Raw genomic sequence first — 20694 nt, forward strand, 5'->3', positions numbered from 1 at the left:
ACAGAGTTTCATTTATAAACATATAATCTTTTTTCTTTTCTGATATATATATGTATATATGAAAATGCCCATTTCATTTAATGTTTGTTAAATTCAGAACAAAATTAAAAAAAACATACAAGTTTGAAGGTGCTAAAGTCTTACTTCATGAAAGTCTATTAAACCAAATAAAGGTTATCAGGTAGTGGAAGCTATATTATAAACACAGAAAAGTGAGAGACATTCAAAACATAATGACTGATCAATGAGGAAAGAAGGAATACCATGTTAACCCTGCTACCTGTGCCTTTATAACTGTTAAGATATTCGATAAGTTAGACTTCCGAATTTTTTTCAAGACTCAAACCACTTAGGATTATTCCAAGATGCCTTTTAATGTCTTCGCTCCAGGTTCCTACTTTAAAAATGATCTGTCAAACCGTCAAAACTGTGGTTAGTTTCCCAAAGAGTATTTACCTAAAATTAACTGTTGCCATGTTTCTATCCACTATGGGTCTTCAAAAGATTTTATAACTCTGAATACTGGTAGAATTCTAAACAAACAAATGAACAGAAAAATACATGGAGGAAAACTCTCACAAATGGTTGGGTGGAAAAAGGGGGAACTTTCTTATGGGATTATTAACCAAGAAATGATTTACTAAGAAGTGCTCATTTCAGACTTGGTATGTTTTCAAAAACAGCATCAGCTATTATAGTATTCTGAGCCAAAAAATACCAGTAAAGTATAACTTACAGGATTGAACCGTTTCCTTTTTACAGTTTGATCATCATCATCATCCTCATCATCTTCAGAGGTGTATGAGGAAGATGAATCTAATTTTCTTTTCCGAGGTATACCTTTAAGAAACAGAAAAACCACACTAAAACCTTGTAATGCTGTAACAAAACTATACAGTTAAACACTGTCACACATAAGTAAAATCCCATTCCAAGTAAGGGTCTCTTCTATTAAAGTTATTTCCCTCTACTAGTAGTAACAGATAAATAAAATAAATATAATGTTTTTTCGAATTTTCAAATTCCTGTCTACTCAACATGACTAGCCAACCAGCAGCCCTTGGGTAACAAAGGCTCCCTGAAACAAGTTAAAGGAAAAAAAAAAAGTAAAAAAAAAGCCATCATGAGGGCAGCTAGGTAGCGCAGTGGATAGAACACCAGTCCTGGAGTGAGGAGGACCTGAGTTCAAATGTGCCCTCAACAACACTTACTAGCTGTGTGACCCTGGGCTTAACCTAACCCCAACAGGCTCGCCAAAAACAAACAAAAGTCATTATGAATTGCATGTATGTGTGTATGTTTGTATGTATATTTTAAACTGCTATTATAATAGAGACAAATAAAGTCACTAACCAATTAGTAATATATTTCATAACATTTAAAACTAAGAATAGAGCACTCTATGATACTGATATATTTTAACCTATCTTTTGTCTGGATAGGTCTTTATAAAAATATCCTATCTGGAATTCTTGACCTCAATGGTGAATTAATAAAGTGAAAAGAATTATCTAAACAGAGATGTCAGCAACACATTCCACTTCCCTGCCCTCTCTCTCCTACTTTTTTGGGGCCATTTTGTGGTTTATTTCAGAGTTTGTGTTTGATTAGCTGGCTAGAGTCCAAGGATGGAAGTGAGGAGAGATGAAACACTGAAAACTAACTGCTATATGACATCAAGTGAAAAAGAAATTAGATCAGACAAGGGAGAAATCTTTTTTTAGGTGGGGAGAACTACAGAAGGCTGCACAGAGGCATTTGAGCTGAAGGGTGGGTCCTTCTAAGAATAAGGAACAGTATGAGCAAAATCACAGAAGTAGGAAAGCACAGGATGTGTGTTGTAAAAAAGGATGGAAAGACAAGTTGGAACTAAATCATGAATGCCAGAAATCTTGGCTTTATTTAGTAGACGGTAAGGAATAACAATAAATTTAGTGAACTGAAGATTTCTGAAGAGCAGACTGACATTATTAGGCTTGTACATGAGGGCAGTTAATTTGGCAACAATGTGCAAGATAAATTGGATGGGGAAAGAGATATGCTTAGAAACTACTTCAATTAAGGATGGTGAAGAGAAGAAAGATGGGAGATTGTGGAGATGAAATCAAGACTTTGACAAGGAGAAGAGGAAAATGGGAAGAAGGGGAGAGAAGGGGAAGAAAAGGAAGAGAAAAAAGGGGAACCCTAAAGCCAATGAAGGGGGAAAAAAAGTTTCAGTAGTTTTTAGAATAGTTTCATAAAATGTTAAGGTTAAAAGCTAGAATGCAAGGGCTGAGAAATAAATGGTCAGAGTCCTTGGAGCCAAAATGGCAGATCAGAGGCAACATAGCTGAACTCTCTCAACATGACCCTCCAACAACTCTAAAATAACAGCTCACATCATATTTTGGAGTGCCAGAGACAATAAAAGGTCAGGGTGTGATACTTTTCCAGCCTAAGAAACAACAGAAGTTCAGTAGAAGATTGTGACACTGGGGTGGAGGCTCTCAGTCCAGAGATGATAAAGGGGTAGGACAACTGGTTAGAAAGAGATTATTTGGGGAGGGGGGGTGCAGCTAGGTGGCACAGTGGATAGAACATGAGCCCTGAAGTCAGGAGGACCTGAGTTCAAATCTGGCCTCAAACACATGATACTTACTAGCTGTGTGACCCTAGGCAAATCACTTACCCGAGTGCCTCTCACCCCCCCTCCAAAAAAGGAGACTCTTTGTTGGCATTAATTGGCAACTCTATTGATCTTACACAGTTCTGGGTCACAGTCTCAGGGTTGAGAGAGGTGCTGGTGGTTGGTCCCCAGGAAGCAGGGATTCTGTTCATAGTTCCAAAGCACTTGTAGCTGCTGGGGACCAGGGGTGCTTTCTGGTTAAAGCCCAGAATGCAGACCAAGAGAGCAGTGACCATACCTCCTTTCCAGGATCACATCACCTTTCAGAAGTAGCTCTGAAAACAGCAGTATGAAAAAGCCTGATGCTTGGGAAGTGCCTTCCCACCTCCAGGTAAGGAGAGCCCAACTTTAAAATAAAGTTCAAAGTCAAGAAATAGGCTGGAAAAATTAGCAAACAACAACAACAACAACAAAGAATTTGGCCATAAAAAACTACTAAGCTGGCAGTGAAGACCAAGACATAAACTCAGAAGAAGACAACAATGTGAAAAAAGCTACAAAAAAATCTGAAAAGAAAAATGCTAATGGGACTCAAGTTGAACAAGAATTCCTGGAAGAGTTAAAAGAAAAAGAGTAGAGGAAAGTAGAGGAAAAAATTGGGAAAAGAAATTGTGATCCAAGAAAATTATGAAAAGACAGTCAAAACCTTGATAAAAGAGGTACAAAAAATATGAAGAAAAAACACTTTAAAAAAAGAGAACTGACCAAATGTAAAAAGAGGTACAAAAACTCACTGAAGAAAGTAATTCCTTAAAAATTAGAACTGGGCAAGTGGAAGCTAATGCCTCTACGAGACATCAAGAAACAGTAAAACAAAGTCAAAAGAATGAAAAAAAGAACATGTGAAGTATCTCATCAGAAAAATAACTGACCTAGAAAATAGATCAAGGAGAGATAATTTAAGAATTACTGGACTACTTGAAAGCCACAATCAAAGAGCAAGCATAGATATCATATTTCAAGAAATTACCAAGGAAAACTGCTCTGATATTCTAGAATCACCGGGTAAAATAGAAATAGAAAGAATCCACCAATCACCTCCTGAAAGAGATTGCAAAATGAAAACTATTCAAATTTCAGAGCTCCCAGCTCAAAAAGAAAATATTTCAAGCATCCAGAAGGAAATAATTCAAATATTGTAGAGCCACAGTCAGAATCACAAAAGATTCAGTGGCTCCCATGTAAAAGGAGGGGAGTGAGGGGGGGACAACTTGGAATATGATATTCCAGAAGGCAAAGGAGCTTGGATTACAACCAAGTATAACCTACCAAGCAAAACTGAGTATAATCCTTCTAGGGAAAAAAATGGACATTTAATAAAAATAAGAGGACTTTCAAGAATTCCTGATGAAAAGACCAGCGCTAAATAGGAAATCTGACATTCAAACATAAGATTCAAGGAAAGCATAAAAAGGTAAACATGAAAGTGTAATCATACGGGTCTCAATAAAGTTAAACAGTTCACATTCCTGTATGGGAAAGATGATAAATGTAAATCCTAAGAACTTTATCATTATTGGGGTAGTTGAAAGAAATTTACATAGAGGTCATGGATATGAATGATCTCCAAAATAATGAAGGGATGAGAAAGAGAGATGCACTGGGAGAAGGCAGAAGAGAGAGAGGAAGAATGGGAAAGTTTTCTCACATAAATGAGGCACTCAAAGAAGAGCTTTTACAGTGGAGGGGAGACTGGTGGGGAACGTGGGCAATGCTTAAACCTCCCTCCTACCGGGGCTGGGTCAAAGAGGGGAGACCGTACACACACACTCAGTGGGGTGTAGAAATGCAATTTACCCAACAGGGAGAAATGAGAGGAAGGGAGTAAGAGAAGGGGGAAACAGGAAAAGGGAAGACAGATAAAAGGAAGCAGTGGTTACAAGGAAAACAGACTTTTCAGGAGAGACAAAAGAAGAAACAGAAGAAAAAGAGACAAAGGGAAATACATGGAGAGAAATAGTAATCGTAACAGTGAATGGGAATGGGATGCTCTCTCCCTTAAAACAGAAGCAGATAATAGAACGGATTATAAACTAGAATCCAGTAATATGCTGTTTATAATAGACACACTTGAAACAGAAAAACACACACAGAGTTAAAATAGAAAAGGCAGGGGAAACAATCATAATCTCAGACAAAGCAAAAGTAAAAATAGATATAGTTAAAAGGGATAATCTGAGAAACTACATTTTGCTAAAAGGTACCACGGAAAATGAAGTAATATCAAAATATTTCACAAGTTTCTCTGATAACGGCCTCATTTCTCAAAAATGTACTAACTACAAAAATGGGTCAAATGTATAAAAATAAGTCATTACCCAATTACTAAATGGTCAAAGGATATAAGTAGGCAGTTTTCAGAAGAAATCAAAGCTACCTATAGCTATATGAAAAAATGCTCTAAAAAAATCACCACTGATTAGAGAAAGGCAAATCAAAACAACTCTGAGGTACCTATCGGAAATGACAAATGCTAGAGGGGATAAAGAGAAAATAGGTACACTAATGAACTCCTGGTATTGTGTACTGGTCCAACCATTCTGGAGAACAATTTAGAACCAAGCCCAAAGGGCTATAAAAGTGTGCAATACCCTTTGACCCAGAAATACCACTACTTGGTCTGTATCCCAAAGAGATCGAAAAAAAAAGGGAAAAGGACCTATATGGACAAAAATATTTATAGCAGTTCTTTTGGTGGTGGCAAAGAATTGCAAAATGAGGGGATGCTTATCAACTGGGGAATGGCTGAACATGTTGTGGCATATGATTATGATGAGAGTACTGTTGTGTTGTGGGAAATGATGAGGGGAATGATTTCAGAAAAACATGGCAAGGCCTATAAGAACTGGTGCAAAGTAAAGTGAGAAGACGAAGAGATCACTGTGCACAACAATAGCAATATTTTAATGATGGTCAACTGTGAAAGATTTGGCTACTCCATTTAATATAATGATCCAATACAATTCCAAAGGAGTCATGATGAAAAAAGATATCTACTTCCAGAGACAGAATGAACTGAGTGCAAAATGAAGTATATTTTTCCCTTTATTTTTCTTGCTTTAAAAATAAATAAATATATATATAGCTAATATAGAAATGCTTTGCATGATTTCACGTGTATAATTGATATACTGCTTGCCTTCTCAGTGGGTGGGGTAGGGAGTGGGAGAGAGGGAGAGAATTAGGAACTCAAAATTTAAAAAGATAAGAATGCTAAAAATAAATAATAGATTGAAAATTTAAAAAAAAAATAGAAATAAATGGGCAGAATGGAGTAAGCATAGACTCCTCAAGATTTAGAAGCACAAACAGTAGCTTAAAGGGACCATAAGGGAGAGGAAAGGTTTGCTTGATTTTTAGGACAGAGATCTGAATGTTGCTACACTGGGAGGGGATAAGGGTGAGTAGGGGTCACTCAAGAGTGAAGGTCTGAGTAATGCAACCAAAAAAGAATCACTGAAGACAGAAAAGTAAGATCTAAACTTGCTACTAAGTGTTATATAATGCTATATGAGTCACTTTTCTGTTACCTATGTAGTATCTAAGTTTTCACTTTTGCCTGACAAAGGCAAAGACTGCCACAAATCCTAGCTGTGCTAAAACAGAAGCACCATGTTAAAATAAAAATAAGAAGGTTGTTAATAGCCCAACTGTCATCTCCTATTAAAATTCACAATTGAAAGAAATCTGCTGAATGAATAATGCATATGATATATATAGATGACCTTTTAAAAAGTGACATTTTAAAATAAATATTGTAGCAAAATTATATAAGAAGAATGAATTGTAAAACTTTTAAAGCATTTTTAAAATATAACACTTTTCAGAACTATAAGTAATCACCTATCACAGTACTGGTCCACCCTCCCCTGCCCCACAATGTAATTTTAGAAGAAGAAAAAGTATATTCCCAACTATTAATTCAATAACATTCCTTACCAGACCAGAAAACTTCTGAGTTATAGGGGATCTTATCCAACTCAGTTTCATATGACCCTCTTCTCACTTGCCAAAGTCACAACAGTTTGTAGCACAATCAATATTAGAATCTGGGTCTTTTAACCTTTAAAACCTGTACATAGTTGTTTGTATGTTGTCTTTCCCATTAGACTGTGAGCTCCTTGAGACCAGAAACTTTTTTTGCATTTCTGTCTATTCCTAGCACTTAGCACAGTGCCTGGCACATAGTAGGCACTTAATAAATGCTTCTTGATGGAATTACCTAGTGTTCATTTCAATATACCATGATAATTCTGAAGGCTATTATAGGCTCTTGCAATAATCTAATTAATGTACTGAGATATATTCCTGATTTTTGTGTGATAAAAAGAAAATTTACTATAGGAGAATTCACCTCTTCTTCACCTAATCTACTAAATTCCTTTTATAAAAAGAAATATATTTGTTGAGGCAAGAAGGCAGGTGTTCGGTGTCATTTCCATGTCTAAAAAACGTGCCTCAAGTTAGACGATTTATGCCAATTCACCTAGACATGCTTACTCTTGCCTAAAAAGAGCAATAGCTGTAATTTTTGTTAATAAAGAATTTCACCTCCTTAAACATCTGCTCTCAGAGAAGTTTAGGTAATGGTATGATGCCTGATTCCTTCAAGTACACAGAAATGGCTAAAAGGCAAAATCTGTACTATATATAAAAGTTTAAAATTATTATTTTAGTATAAAAATGTCAAAGATGAGCATGCACAGAATTTTACTTTAAAAACACTAGTTGCAGTGGGGGGAAGGAGGGACAAGCTAAGTAATACGAGGGCAAAGTAGAGGGTAGAAGCAAACTAGGAGTCAGGAGGGATAAGAAATAAGAGATAAGCACAAACACAAACAAAGATCAGGTGCAGAATTTGTTAGGGAAAGTATATGTGTACATATGTAATGTATGTATGTGTATATATATATGTATGTATGTGTATATGTGTAAGTATATGTATGTATGTATCTATCTATATAAATATATCTGCACTTAATTGTTGGGGGTGAAGAGGAGGGTTGGAAAGGGGGAAAAAGAACAAAATGCACAGCAGAGAACAAAAGAAAACTTGCAAGGAAGCAAAGAAAAGATGGACAGCTCTCAACATAACATGCAATATTTATCATACAGGCTTTCTTGAAAATTTATTGCTATGTATTTTGAATCCTCTCATATGTTCTGCTGTGTGAAGACATGCTTTTTTTTCTTACTTTGTAGTTAAGTTTTGATATTTAAGTTTATGATATGTTTCTTTTTCTTTTTTTTCTATTCTGTATTTGAGTTCTGGTGTTTGAGTCTAAAATAAGAAAAAAACACTAGTTGCTACAACTAAATCATAGTTACTTTACAAAGAAAGAGCATAATTAATCTCACTGTATGAATACATTCTATAAATTTAATGAATTCTTGGCCTTAAGTGAAAGATTGAGGACAACACTGTAACAGTCAAGTGTATTCTTTTCCCAAGGAGGTTCAAGCTGACAATATCGAGGTACAGCCTCCCTAAGGTAGAACAGCACTTTTCAAGCTGTGCTCCAGTTCAGTCGGTGTAGACTGGCTGCTTCCTTATTGCCTACAAACATGTCCATGTTTCCCCTAGTCCTTAAAAGCCCTTCATTTGATCCCTCCATCCCTGCCAGTTAGCATCCCACACAGCTCTCTTCGTTTTAAGAAGGCCATCTACAACAGGTACTCCACTTCCTTTCCTCTCAGTCTCCTCGTAACTCTCTACAGTCTCTTTCTGACCTCACCATTCAAATGAAACTGCTCCCTAAAAATGACTAACAATCTTTTAGTTGCCAAATCTAATGGCCTTTTCTCAATGCTCTTCTTTCTTGACCTTTCTGCAGCCTTTGATACTGACGGACAGTACCAAAGAAGGGCCCACTCTTCTCTTCTCCTTTATACTTTCTTCTGGGTAGGTTTTCGTGACACTACTTTTTCCAGGTTCTCCTTAAATCTATCTGACCACCTCTTCCCTCTCCTGCACTGGATCTTCATTCAGGTCATGAATGAGAACTGTAGGGTACTCCACAGCTCTATCCTGGGTCCTTTTCTCTTTTTCTTTTAAACTTTTTCACTTCATGATCTCATCAGCTCTTGTGAATTCAATTATACTGATGATTCTCAAATCTATTTATCCAGCCCTAACCTCTCTTCTGACCTCCAGGCTCACATCTCCAACTGCCTCTTTCTTGAACTGGCTGTCTTGTAGTCTCAACGTGTTCAAAACTGACTTCATTATCTTTTCCCCTAAAATCATCTGCTCTTTTTATTAACTTTCCTATTACTGTTGACATCATCCTCTCAGCTACCCATGCTTATAACCTAGGTATCATCCTTGATTCATTACTCTCTCTCACTCCCACTGTCAAGGCCTGTCGATTTTATCCTATCTCTCATATATGTCCCCTTTCTCTACTCCTACACTGCCACCGCCCCAGTACAGGCCTTCATCTCTAGCTTGGACTACTACAATAGTCTGCTCACTGGTCTTCTTGCCACAAGTCTCTCCCCACTCTAGTCCATCTTCCACTCATCAGCTAACATGATCTTCCACAATTACAGGTCTGACTACATCATTCCCTACTCAATAAACTCAATTGACTCCTTACCACCTTCAAGATCAAATATATTATCCTTTGGCATTCAAAGATTCTTATAATCTTCCTACTCCTATACCTTTCAGACTTCCTCTCCCGCCATATAATTTGTGAACCAGTGACACTGGCCTCCTTGTTTGTCCTTGAGTAAGACACAGTTCCTGGCATTTTCACAAGCTGTCCTCTATACCTGGAATCCTCTCCCTCCTTATCTCTACCTTCTGGCTTCCTTTCAGGAACGATTAAAATCTCACTGTCTACAGGAAGCCTTTCCCAATCCCCCTTAACTCTAGTGCCTTCCCTCTGTTGATTATCTCCAATTTACTGTATATTTATCTGCTTTGAACATAATTGTTTGCTTGTCTTCCATTATACTGTGAGTGAGCTCCTCAAAAGTAGGATATCATCTTTTCTTTTAAACATGGCAACTGCTGGCCATGACAGATCCTTTCAGAGAAGAGCTCTTTACTCCTATACAGCTTCTTAACTGACCCAACTTACTAGCAAGTGAGACATACCTTCACCAAACATCAGCAAGGCAGCAGCTATTGCTCCATCCATTGTACTTGTTGATTCAATCAACTGATAAAAAAAATGAGAGAAAAAGTTAATTGTGAGAATTAAGCAAAAATCCTAAGCCAAGTTTACTAAAGTAACAGAATTTGAAATATTTAAAGAATAAACACCATAGAATAAGAGAAAAGCATAAGGATATATAATGTCAGCCAAAGCTTTGCGTTTACTCATTCTTGACACTTTTTTCAAAATTATAAGGGGGAAAAAAGTTCAAAAATAATCATTCAGTCCCCAAGCATTTAGAAAGCACCTTATTATGTGTCAGACATTGTGCTACTATGATAAGTGATGGGTGATACAATGAAAGATAAAAATACAAAGGCCTCAAAAACTACCCCCTTTACTAACCACTACCTTCATAAAAGTTAAAACCCCTCTGCTTCATGCCTAAGCATTGTGTGTGTGTGTATATAGCTACACAACACAGACACACACATTCTGAAAAAAGTCAATCATCTTATTTTTTCCTGATCATTTAAATATTTCAATATATTTAATTTAATTCTTCACATAGGATCACTGAATTTAAGAAAAGGAAAAGCCTTTATACATAACTCTCATGCCATCTCTTTACCTTACAGATTGAAGAAACTAGACCCAGGAAAACTGAAATAACTTGGTCAGAGTCACACCACAGCAGAGATTTGACCAATAAGTCCACTACACCAAACTGACTCTAAAATCATAGCTAATATTTTAGACTTTTAAAAGGTTCAACATGTTAGATTTTCTATTTATTTATCTGCACAGTAATATTAAGACACATTGCAAAGTTGAACATGTAGAGTTTGAACTAGTCAGGAAGAAGTCAGAGCTTAAATTAGAATCTTGATTATTTCACTGTACACAGAAAAAACTGAACTGATAATCTTAATTTTTTTAAAAAGCTCTGACCTCTTCCTGCCTAGTTCAAACTATAGTTCAATTTTGCAATATGTCTTAAGTACTTTTCCCTCTCCTATATGCTCATGGCATAGCACCTCCTCCTCCTCGTTGCAGAGCTGGGGAACACTGACACCACCATCAGACTGAGGTGATTTGTTAGGCTTGTAGACCTGCTTCATTTCCTTCTCTTTTGTTCTCTGTTATAAGAAATGCAGGAGGAGAGGTGGAATGGATACATTTGGAAATGAAGGTGGCATAAAAAGATAACAAATCCATAAAATACCCATGGCAGTCTTTTCTTTATTACAAGCATAATCAATTCTGTTTCAGTCTCATAGTCCAAGTTTTCCAAAATACCTTTAAAAGATACTGAAACCTACTTCCTTCAAAAAAGCTAAACAGTCAAATTTCCTGCTATGTCAGCTTGAGTAATTTTCTACTTATATAAGGCATTTTTTTCTTGATTTAATGTTTTTCCCAATTACACATAAAAACAATTAACATTCTTTAAAAATAATTTGTGTTTCATATTCTTTCCCTCTTTCCCTTCTCCCCTTACTAAAGCAAGCAATTTGATATAGGTTATACATGTACAGTCATGCAAACACATTTCCACATTACAGAGATTATGAAAGAAAACAGACTGAAAAAAAAACAACCCAAAAAAGAAAAAAAAAGACAAGAAAAATAAAGAAAGTAAAGAAAAAAGTATGCTTTGATCTGCATTCAGATTCCAGTTCTTTCTCTGGAGATGGACATCATTTTTCATCACAAGTCCTTTAGAATTGTCTTGAATCATTGTATTGTATAAGGCATTTTGTTTAAAAATGTTAAAAGCTTTCTTGTTGAATGCTTAATCACTGTATATAAACCATTAATTTATAAACCCATAACATTCTTTCAATATTCTGCAGCTGGAGTTCCTAAGATACTTGGCCAGGTGGCTCTCTGTCTACCAATGCCACTTAAGGATACACTGGGTACTTGGTAAATCCACCCATCTAGAACATTAACAAAATAGCTGGAATTGCTTAGCACTTGTAGGTTCACAAAGCCCTTCACAATTATCCTACTTGATCCTCAAACCAAGGCGGAGAGGTAGTAGGTATAGTTTTACAGATAAGGAAGCTCAGGCACTCAAAGGCTGAGTGAGCAACTTCAGGTGGCCAGTGTTTGAGGCAGGATTTGAATTCCAGGCCCAGCGCTCTATCCACTACACCATCTTGCTGCCTCCATAACTGACTCTGCACTTTCATCATATACATTTTCTCATATTTAAAACAGAGTACTTTAAGGAAACGGTTATCTTGATGAGTGATAAAGCAATCCAGATTATCAAATATGCATGATTCGCCTAAAAACCAACATTACTGCCATAAGAATAAAATATGCCTGAAAAATTCTACATGACTGATCATCCACTAAAGTCTATTTTTCTACCAAAAAACTGTAAAACCAGAAATGGGGGAAAAAAAAAATCCCCTTAATGAACCAATATAAAACCTTGGCAAGGCAGGACAGAGGAAGCCTGGACCTTTCTGATGCTTTATACTGTTGTTTTCCAACACATTAGTCATATAGGAAGCTGGAGCTCATGCAGAAATTTACTTTGGAGTCTTAAGCTGTGCTGCCTCTGAATCACTGCTGCACTGTCAGCCACAGCATCCCTGACTTGCCATACAAAAGACTAATGACAAGACGGAGGCTACCTAAACAACTGCACTCCTCTTACTAATCACTTGGCCATCATTCTCAGGGTCAGCACTAAGATAACACCGCTGGAACCTGAAAAAAGTTACAGTAACAAGGATCTATAGAATACACAACACAGAACCTAAAACTTTTGGGCTTCAAATGGACTTAAATGTCATCTAGGTCAGCTTTGACACCCTCTGCATTAGCTCCACCATCATCTTAGATATGGAGAATAAGGTTGGAAGAAGTAAAGAGACAGAATTCTCCAAAGTCACACAGATAAAAAGAGGCAAAGCCAGAAGTCAAACCTAATTCTCTGGGTCCCAGGTCAGGGCTTTCCCCCCTACATTGCACTATATATTCCCTGCTTAACAGACTTCATTAGGACTTCTGTTTTTTTCTTATAATGTGAGATACTTGTATTAACTCTTGTCCATTAAAACACATTGATTCCTGGTATCACAGCTTTTGAAATGGAAGGGATTTTGTATGGAATCTAGTCTGATACTATCATTTCACAGATAAGGAAACTGAAGCCCAGAGAAGTGAAATGACTTGTCTAATGAGGGTCACCAATGTAATCAAATCACCAATTCAACACATGAGAAGGCAGAATAACTGGGGTGAGGGCTGGGTAGGATGGGGAGCCATTCTCAGTCAGACTGTCTGGCTTTTCCATTCCTACATCTAATAGTACTGCACCATGTCCCTCCGGGCAGGGGAGGGACAAGTTACTAAGTACCTCAATGCTCCAAGGTGCAGAAGTCCGTGGCTGGCGTTTTCTCACCAGGTTTTCCTGATTTACATTTACGTATTTACATCAATAAATCACAGAACTGGACCAAAGAAGAATAATACATAAGCCAAAAATATCTGGGATTATCCCCTTCCCCAGATATATATAACATGAGATGTTTACATCTAGACAAGTACATTATTGGCATTTATTATTTCACAATATTGTACTGTGTTACAATAACACATTATATATTACATGATGGCATTATTACACAACACAATGACATTTGCCCAAAATACAAAAGTTAATAAACTTTACCATGTCTGCATCCCCAGATATAAGATATTTAAAAATGGTTAGCAACAATCTCTAACAGAGTCATGGGAAGAGGTCTTTTTTTTTTACCTTAATTAAATCACTGTCACTGCCTTGGGGAAACAGCTCCTTCAAAGTCTGAAGCTTTGCATCTTTAAGGTCTTCCAACTCCGAGACATCGTCATTTCTTTCTGTCACATCATGATCCTCTTCAGTCTGCTCATCTTCAGATTGCTCAGAACTGGCATCGTTTGCAGGAGAAAAGACATTTAGATTCATTACAAGTGCTACTACAAATAATGAACAAGTATTTGTTAACGGACTGCTATGTGCCAGGCACTGTGCCAGGTGCCAGAGACACAATGAAATGCGCCAATGGGGTAGGACAAGGATAATTACAGGCAAACAGAGAATAAATACAATACATGCAAAATAGTTAAGGGTTTGAAAGGGAAGGCATTAGCAGTTGAAGAAATGAGAGTTTTCCCTGTAATGCATTCCATAAAATATAAAAAAAATTCTTTTTTGCCAATATTAAGATCAGCCCAGACTTACCAGAAATGTATTAAGAACTTTTTCATGAATGAACAGCTAAGTGTATAAGTCAACATTTCCCACACACACACACACACAACTGAAATCGACTCAATTTGCCTGTCTATGAGGCAATAGTGAATGAGGCCTATAGAACTTCGGCCTGTCAATCTTCTTTCCCTCTGAAAACTGTTCATTAGAAGTACAGGGGAGGAGGAAAAAGAGGACCATGCAACTTGACCTATACCTCCTGTATGTTCTCCTCTCCCTCCCCTCAAGTTTGCTATATAAAATGCTTGCTGTTCTAGTGCGCCTGAGAGAGGATGATGGCAGGATTTTTTAGAAGGGAGATGAGTAAAGTCTGCCTAAGTGACTGAAGATGTCCTGATAATGCTCACTCTGAATGGCCATTACATTCTGAATCACTAACAAAAGAAAAAGACATTATGCCCGCATGGGGGGTAGAAGACAAGGGGTAAACTAAAGAACATTAGCACTCTGAAAGACTCTCAGAGATCCTGTGGTCCACACTCATTATTTTACAAGAGGCAACCAAGGCCCAGTGACTTTCCCTAGGTCAGCCTGTTATTTGTTGCATGTAGCTTTATCCTTCAAACAACCACAAGCCACCATATTTCTTTTTGCCTAATCAATTAGTTACACAGATACAAAACCTGTGATGGATTAAGTTGGTATTTAGAGTCTTTTCTATAAAGAAGGTAGGCACCAAATATTGGGTCAGAAACATTTCCCTATATATAAGGTTTCTTTATGGAAATCAGATTTACTTATAATATGAAACATAAAACACCTAAGAAAACCATCCCACAAAAATAAGGCATTAAAAAAACTTTTGGCTAAAAGATTGCCATCATTTCTTTTCCTGTGACAGTTATTTCTGCTTCTTAGTGAACAAAGAATAATAGAATCCCAGGTTCCATGGACGGGAACTCAGAAGTCAGTCAATCTAACTCTTACCAAAATAAGAATCAAGTCTACAACATCACTCATAGTTTTCCAGCCTCTAAGGTATGAACAACTCTGGTAAAGTAGGGCCTCACCACCATACTATTTTACAACAGTTATCTGTTCAGAAAGCTCTTCTTAACCTTCAATGTTAAGAGTTCTGACCCCTATAGAATAAGCCCAATTCTTGTGGTCTGTTATTTTTATATGATATCCTCATGCTAACAAACTGATGTTTATTACAGAAAAAGTAAAAAATAACATGTTTTTTAAATGAAACTACAAATTTTCATTTGAGTATACAAAGCAAATTTTTAAAAAAACTTAAGTAACAATTATCCCCAAATATCAGATTTCACAATTGAAAATTTTTCTCCATATAGAATTATTTCCTTATCTAAGTATTCTTACTTGAGTATTTTTAAAAATAATCAAGATTATATATTTAATAGTCTAATAAAAATTATTCAATGGACATGAAAAGCTCTATTGACAAACCTAGCTTTTCTTATAATCAGCTGAAGGGATATCCTAGTCTACCTCTAAAACATGCAAAAACAACAACAAAGTGTGTATATGTGTGCGTGTGTATACATCTCCCCTCCCCAATTAATCCAAACTAGTATAACATGACCTGTATTATCACTCGGATGCTCTGCTAAAGAATGCCTATTACTCTGCTTATTTTTAACACACAGAGAGTGAAATAAGTACCTATAAGGTTCAACCTAACTAAATACAAAATTTACTTATAAGCTAAATAGGGAGTTAAATTTCTTCAGAGACTGCATGCAAGAAACTTCCTCAAAAAGTAAAACTTTTTATGCATAGCAATGCACATCTGCAATCTCAACTACCAGAGTGGCTGAGGATGGTATCTCTTGAACTCTGGAGTTAATGGGCTGCAGGAGATTAAGCTGATGGAGTGTCCTCACTAAATCTGGTATCAATATGATGAAGCCTCTGGGAAAAGGGGACCATTAGGTTGCCTTGGGAAGTAAGAACTGGCCCATGTCAGAAAAAGAGGAAGTCAAAGCTCAAATGTGGGTTAATAGTGGAATTGAACCCATGGGCAGCCTCTGTACTTGCAGCCTGGATGAGAAGGGTAATGCAGTCTTTAACTTAAAAAAAAAAAAAAAAAAGTGAAATTTGGTCTAAGGTCTATCTTAAACCAAAGAAATGGCCAAACTAAAAGAAAGAAGGACAAGTACGGCACCTGGATCATTCATAAAATATCACTTAAAAAGTGGGCTGCAAATATTCCATGACTGTAAAATAAAATATTCTACTTACACTATAATCACTGGCTCTCTTTCAGACTTTTCGTCTTGATTTCTATTGGAACAATTTGGGGAGCCAAAATCTTCACTGTCAGAAGATAAATCAATAAACTGTATTCCTTTTTGATTCCTGAAATATGACACACCTGATTTTCTTTCAGGCTCTGGAGTTTCTGGTACACTGGAATCCTCTATATGAGGAAGAAAAGAAAGTTATTTATTAAGGACATTTAGATTGCAAAGCTTACATTTCTATTTATAACAAAATGATACAGGAAAATGTAGTCATTCAAATCCCAAGTCACTATTTGAGTGACATCTTGGCAAGTCACTTCACATCTGAGACCATTTCTTCATTTACAGAATGAATGGGGGCTAGATGAATTCCAAAGGTCCCAAAGAGCCTTATTATTATTTAATAATGACTAAAATATTTCCCAAATTCACTTGGTTGCTTTTCTACTAAAAGAGAAATTACAGAACTGGGGTATATCACAAAAGAGAGCAAAGAGTAGTTTTTTTGCCATAAGCAAAATTGTGAAATTTGTCCTTGAAACCCTCCCATTTCCGTACTACTCTTCTACCTCTAGGCACCTACGGTGCACTACAATGTCCCCAAACCTTCTACTATGGCACCTCACCAACATCTCCTGTTTCCCAAATTCTCAGTTCATATTTATTCCTCCCTCCTTACAGCAAAAACTCCGAATCCCTCTCCCATGACCTCTTAACCTACATCAAAATTCCACTTCAAAACTAAGCTATATTAATTCTACCAGATTCACAAGATCACAGGATTTCAGATAAAGAGCCCTAACCCTCTCCCACCCAACTGAGAAGGCAAGAAATATGATATCCATTATACATATGAAGTTACACAAAACATATTTCAACATGAGCAATGCTGCAGGAAAAAAAGGAGGCAAGAAAAATAAAGAGGAAAAAAACCTGCTTCAATCTGCACTCAGTTCAACATTTTATATCACGAGTCCTTTGGAACTGACATAGACTACTGTATTGGTCAGAGCAGTTACATCTTTCACAGTTGATGATCTGTTACTGTGTAGATTGTTCTCCTGGTTCTGCTCATTTCACTTTGCACCTTTCCAGGTTTTTTTTAAAAAACTGTCCCCTTCATCGTTTCTTATATTACAGTAGTATTTCATCACAATCACATACCACAACTTGTTCAAACATTCCCCAATTGATGGGTATCCCCTCAGTTTCCAATTCTTTGCCACTATAAAATAGCTCCTATAGATATTTTTGTACATATAAGTCCTTTTCCCAATTAATTTCTGAACACACTATCCTGTAAACAGTTTTACCAAATTAATAAAATCAGTTTATTCATACAGGAAAAGATATTTGTTAAGCATCTACTACAGTCAGAAATTGTGCTAAGCCCAAAAGATTCTCTAATAACGCGGTGCGCAAAGCATATAGAAGAATGATGGCCAGCTATGTCCCACCACCACCCAATTGCAAATAACACCTGCAGCAAGCAAGCACAAGTACCCCATTTTCTAAATGATGACCATGAGTCAATAAGGATAAGTTATTACGTTCAGGATACAGGAAGCTCCAGATCAAATATTCCAGTACATGTGAAATTATAAATGGATGGGTTATATATTCCTAAGTTCTTCACTAAGTAAGCTATTTTGAATAATGAACACATTTTCCCAAAGAAACAATGTTATGGTGGTTAGGTTTCTAAGCTGGTTCAAAAAGTCCTATTTAATCCATAACCTAGCTAAGATATTTACTATATACTAGAAATGAAAAAAAAATATAAACACCACTATACTATTCATTAAATCACAAAAAACTCATAATAAAAACTATGACTATTTTTAAAATTCAACCTGAATATTGGTGCTTGAGGAAAAGAAAATTTAATTAGAGGAGAAAGAGGTGAGTGACCTGTGAAGTTTCAAGAGATTTCTGGAATAGGTCAAGGGTTTAAACATCACAGCAGGGGTTCTTTAAACCTGACTTCACAAGAAAACTGAAGTGATAACCATAGGAGTTTCTCAGTCATGACAAAATTCTTTTTTGATTTATAAACAGAAGATAGATATTTCTCTTAGCTAATATGGTATGATCATTAGGTTATAGATGTAGAACTAAAAGGGCCCTAAGAAGACATCGAAGCATTATTCCTCTCCAGGACTTGGCCAGAGTTTTAAGAGTCTAAGGCAGGGTTAGGAACCCACGCCTCTGGACTTCTAGAAGGGAGTAAATGGCATAAAGAGCAGATGTTCCTACAGGGTCACAATTAAGCTAAGGGTAAAGGATGGGGCTTCATGTACAAACCATCCTTTGCAGCAACTCAATTTGGCTGCTTCTGCATAAGCAAAAACCGACTTTCACGGTCTCCTTCTGGATTTAAAAAAAAAAGGGGGGGGGGGACCAGAAAGCTTTGGACGCCGCCAACTACTGCAACTGGGCAGTGGTGGTTCTGTGTGTGTAAAAAGAAAAAGCTAAGATTACATATCAAGAGCCAGGATGCTCTTTGGGGTCCACATAATTGAATTTTCTATCTGAAACATGGCCCTTCAACCATCAAAATATATTTTAGCCATCTCTTTGAAGGAAACAGTTCTAAAATACTAAAAATTCTATGGTAAAAAAAGTACAAAAACAGAGTACAGGCATCGTCCTGTTCATGAACACTGTGGGGAAGGCCAGTTGTACAGGCTTCCCCACCTAAGAAGAGGCTAACAAGTCTTCCACCCAACCAGGTAGCACCAATTTGTTTCAAGCTGACCAACATGAGATCAAAGCCTCTTTGATCAGGAGGATCTATGCTCCCTGCCTCACTTCCTCTTTCAAAGCTTAAAGCTCAGTTAATTCAGTTTTTTTAATTGCCACACATTTTTTTTAAATTTCATAATAAACAAGGTGCGGTATTTTAACAAAAACTTTTAAATTGGAGAGAGATGATTAATTCAGGAAATCCTTTATTTTATGTGCTATTTTTTCCTTCATCTCTTTCTTCTGATTTGACAAGTCAGAAAAAGATAATGCGCAAGCATTTTTTAACGCTGGGCAATTCACAACACAAATCTCCATTTTCATAGCATCACATAATGTTAAAGACTAGAAGGATCATCTAGCCCAAACCTAACACAGACCAAAAAGGCCCATCAGCTAGGAGACACTCACAGTTCTAACTCCAAGGCCAGGGTGCTTTCCACAATGAAACATTTCTTCCTGCTTCTCACCTAAATATCAATCTGACCAATCTGATACAATGGAGATTTTAAGTGATTTCTCCAAACCTAGACTAGATGGAGAACCTCAAAACTTCAGTTTCTAGAGTTTGCTAAGATTTCTACAAAATCCTTCCTACAGACATTACCAAAGGAAATCTAGAATCAATGAGATCACAGATCCATTTGAGTATCCAAGTTGAGAGACACTAAGAACTGTATATTCACAGTACAGCCCAAGTATTAACAGTACTTGGAAAAAAAAAATATATATATATATATATATAAATAAAAAATAAAAGACCAAAATTAAGTTGTGGTTTTGGCTTTTGCTAATGTTGAAAACAGCCAGATGAGATTATAAAAATACTTTTTTAGCTTGGTCTACTCAAAGTAGCAGAAATGTAGACCCCAAGACAGAAGCTCTACACAACTCATGTCTATGTAACTGGTTAAAGCAGATGTGGTACTATAATTGGAAATTATCTTCTACCTTTCTCCATACTCTGCACCTCCCTCCCCCTCAAAATACTAGAGCAGATTTCTAGGTGTCGACCTAAAACCAACTTAACCAACTTAACCCTTCAGAGAGAATTTATATAAATTCAAAATTCAACAAATACTTACAGCTACCAACACCCTCCCACCTGTGCACAGCAATGAGATATAAAGACAAAAAAAGAAATCTTCCTTACCCTTAATGATCTGATTCTAAGGTTGGGTGTGGGGAAGCATTATACAAAGGATGGAGAGAAAGGGAGCATGACACAGCAGGTACTCAGATAAAATAAATACAAAGTAATTTTAGGAGGGAGAGTTCACGGACAACCTGGATGGGACACGTTTAAGAAAAGCTTCATTTTGGGGGACAGTTTCTGAGCAGAGCAATGAAAGCAGCTAAGATACACACAAGTGAAGCAGCACATCCCAAAGTGGGGGGGAAGATCCACACAAAAGGGAGAGACAGAATGTCCTGAGTGGTGAATAGTTAATAAGCCAATCCTAAGAGGGAAGCTTTTTAAAACAAATGAACCTCAAACTAAATACTCTTTTTATGAGATAGGAGGGTTCTTGGTGTTATTAGGTTCCTGGATACATCCCTCCCCGCTGTCCCCCAAACACCAGACTGCCAAAAACAAAATACCTGAACTAAGCAAAGTTTAGCAGCAGGTAGCCACACCCATTCTTCCAAGCTTATCCAAGAGCTCTGTAACCCTCAGGGCTTAGTAAAAAC

General features: G+C 36.8%; 1 protein-coding gene across 2 annotated transcripts in view; it reads right to left on the minus strand.

The window, feature by feature from the left end:
* The window catches only part of SMARCAD1 (SWI/SNF-related, matrix-associated actin-dependent regulator of chromatin, subfamily a, containing DEAD/H box 1), a 93801-nt gene that overhangs the window by 62188 nt on the left and 10919 nt on the right, over nucleotides 1-20694 (minus strand). For both annotated transcript variants that reach the window (XM_027837614.1, XM_027837613.1), the window contains exons 3-6: nucleotides 16256-16433; nucleotides 13553-13703; nucleotides 9771-9834; nucleotides 737-840 (exon numbers count right to left, since the gene is read on the minus strand). In XM_027837614.1, coding sequence (XP_027693415.1) covers nucleotides 737-840; nucleotides 9771-9834; nucleotides 13553-13703; nucleotides 16256-16433 — 497 coding nt within the window. The remainder of the gene's footprint in view (nucleotides 1-736; nucleotides 841-9770; nucleotides 9835-13552; nucleotides 13704-16255; nucleotides 16434-20694) is intronic.

This window comes from Vombatus ursinus, unplaced genomic scaffold, assembly GCF_900497805.2.
Source record: "Vombatus ursinus unplaced genomic scaffold, bare-nosed wombat genome assembly UNPS02014821.1, whole genome shotgun sequence".
In the NCBI taxonomy this organism is placed as follows: domain Eukaryota; kingdom Metazoa; phylum Chordata; class Mammalia; order Diprotodontia; family Vombatidae; genus Vombatus; species Vombatus ursinus.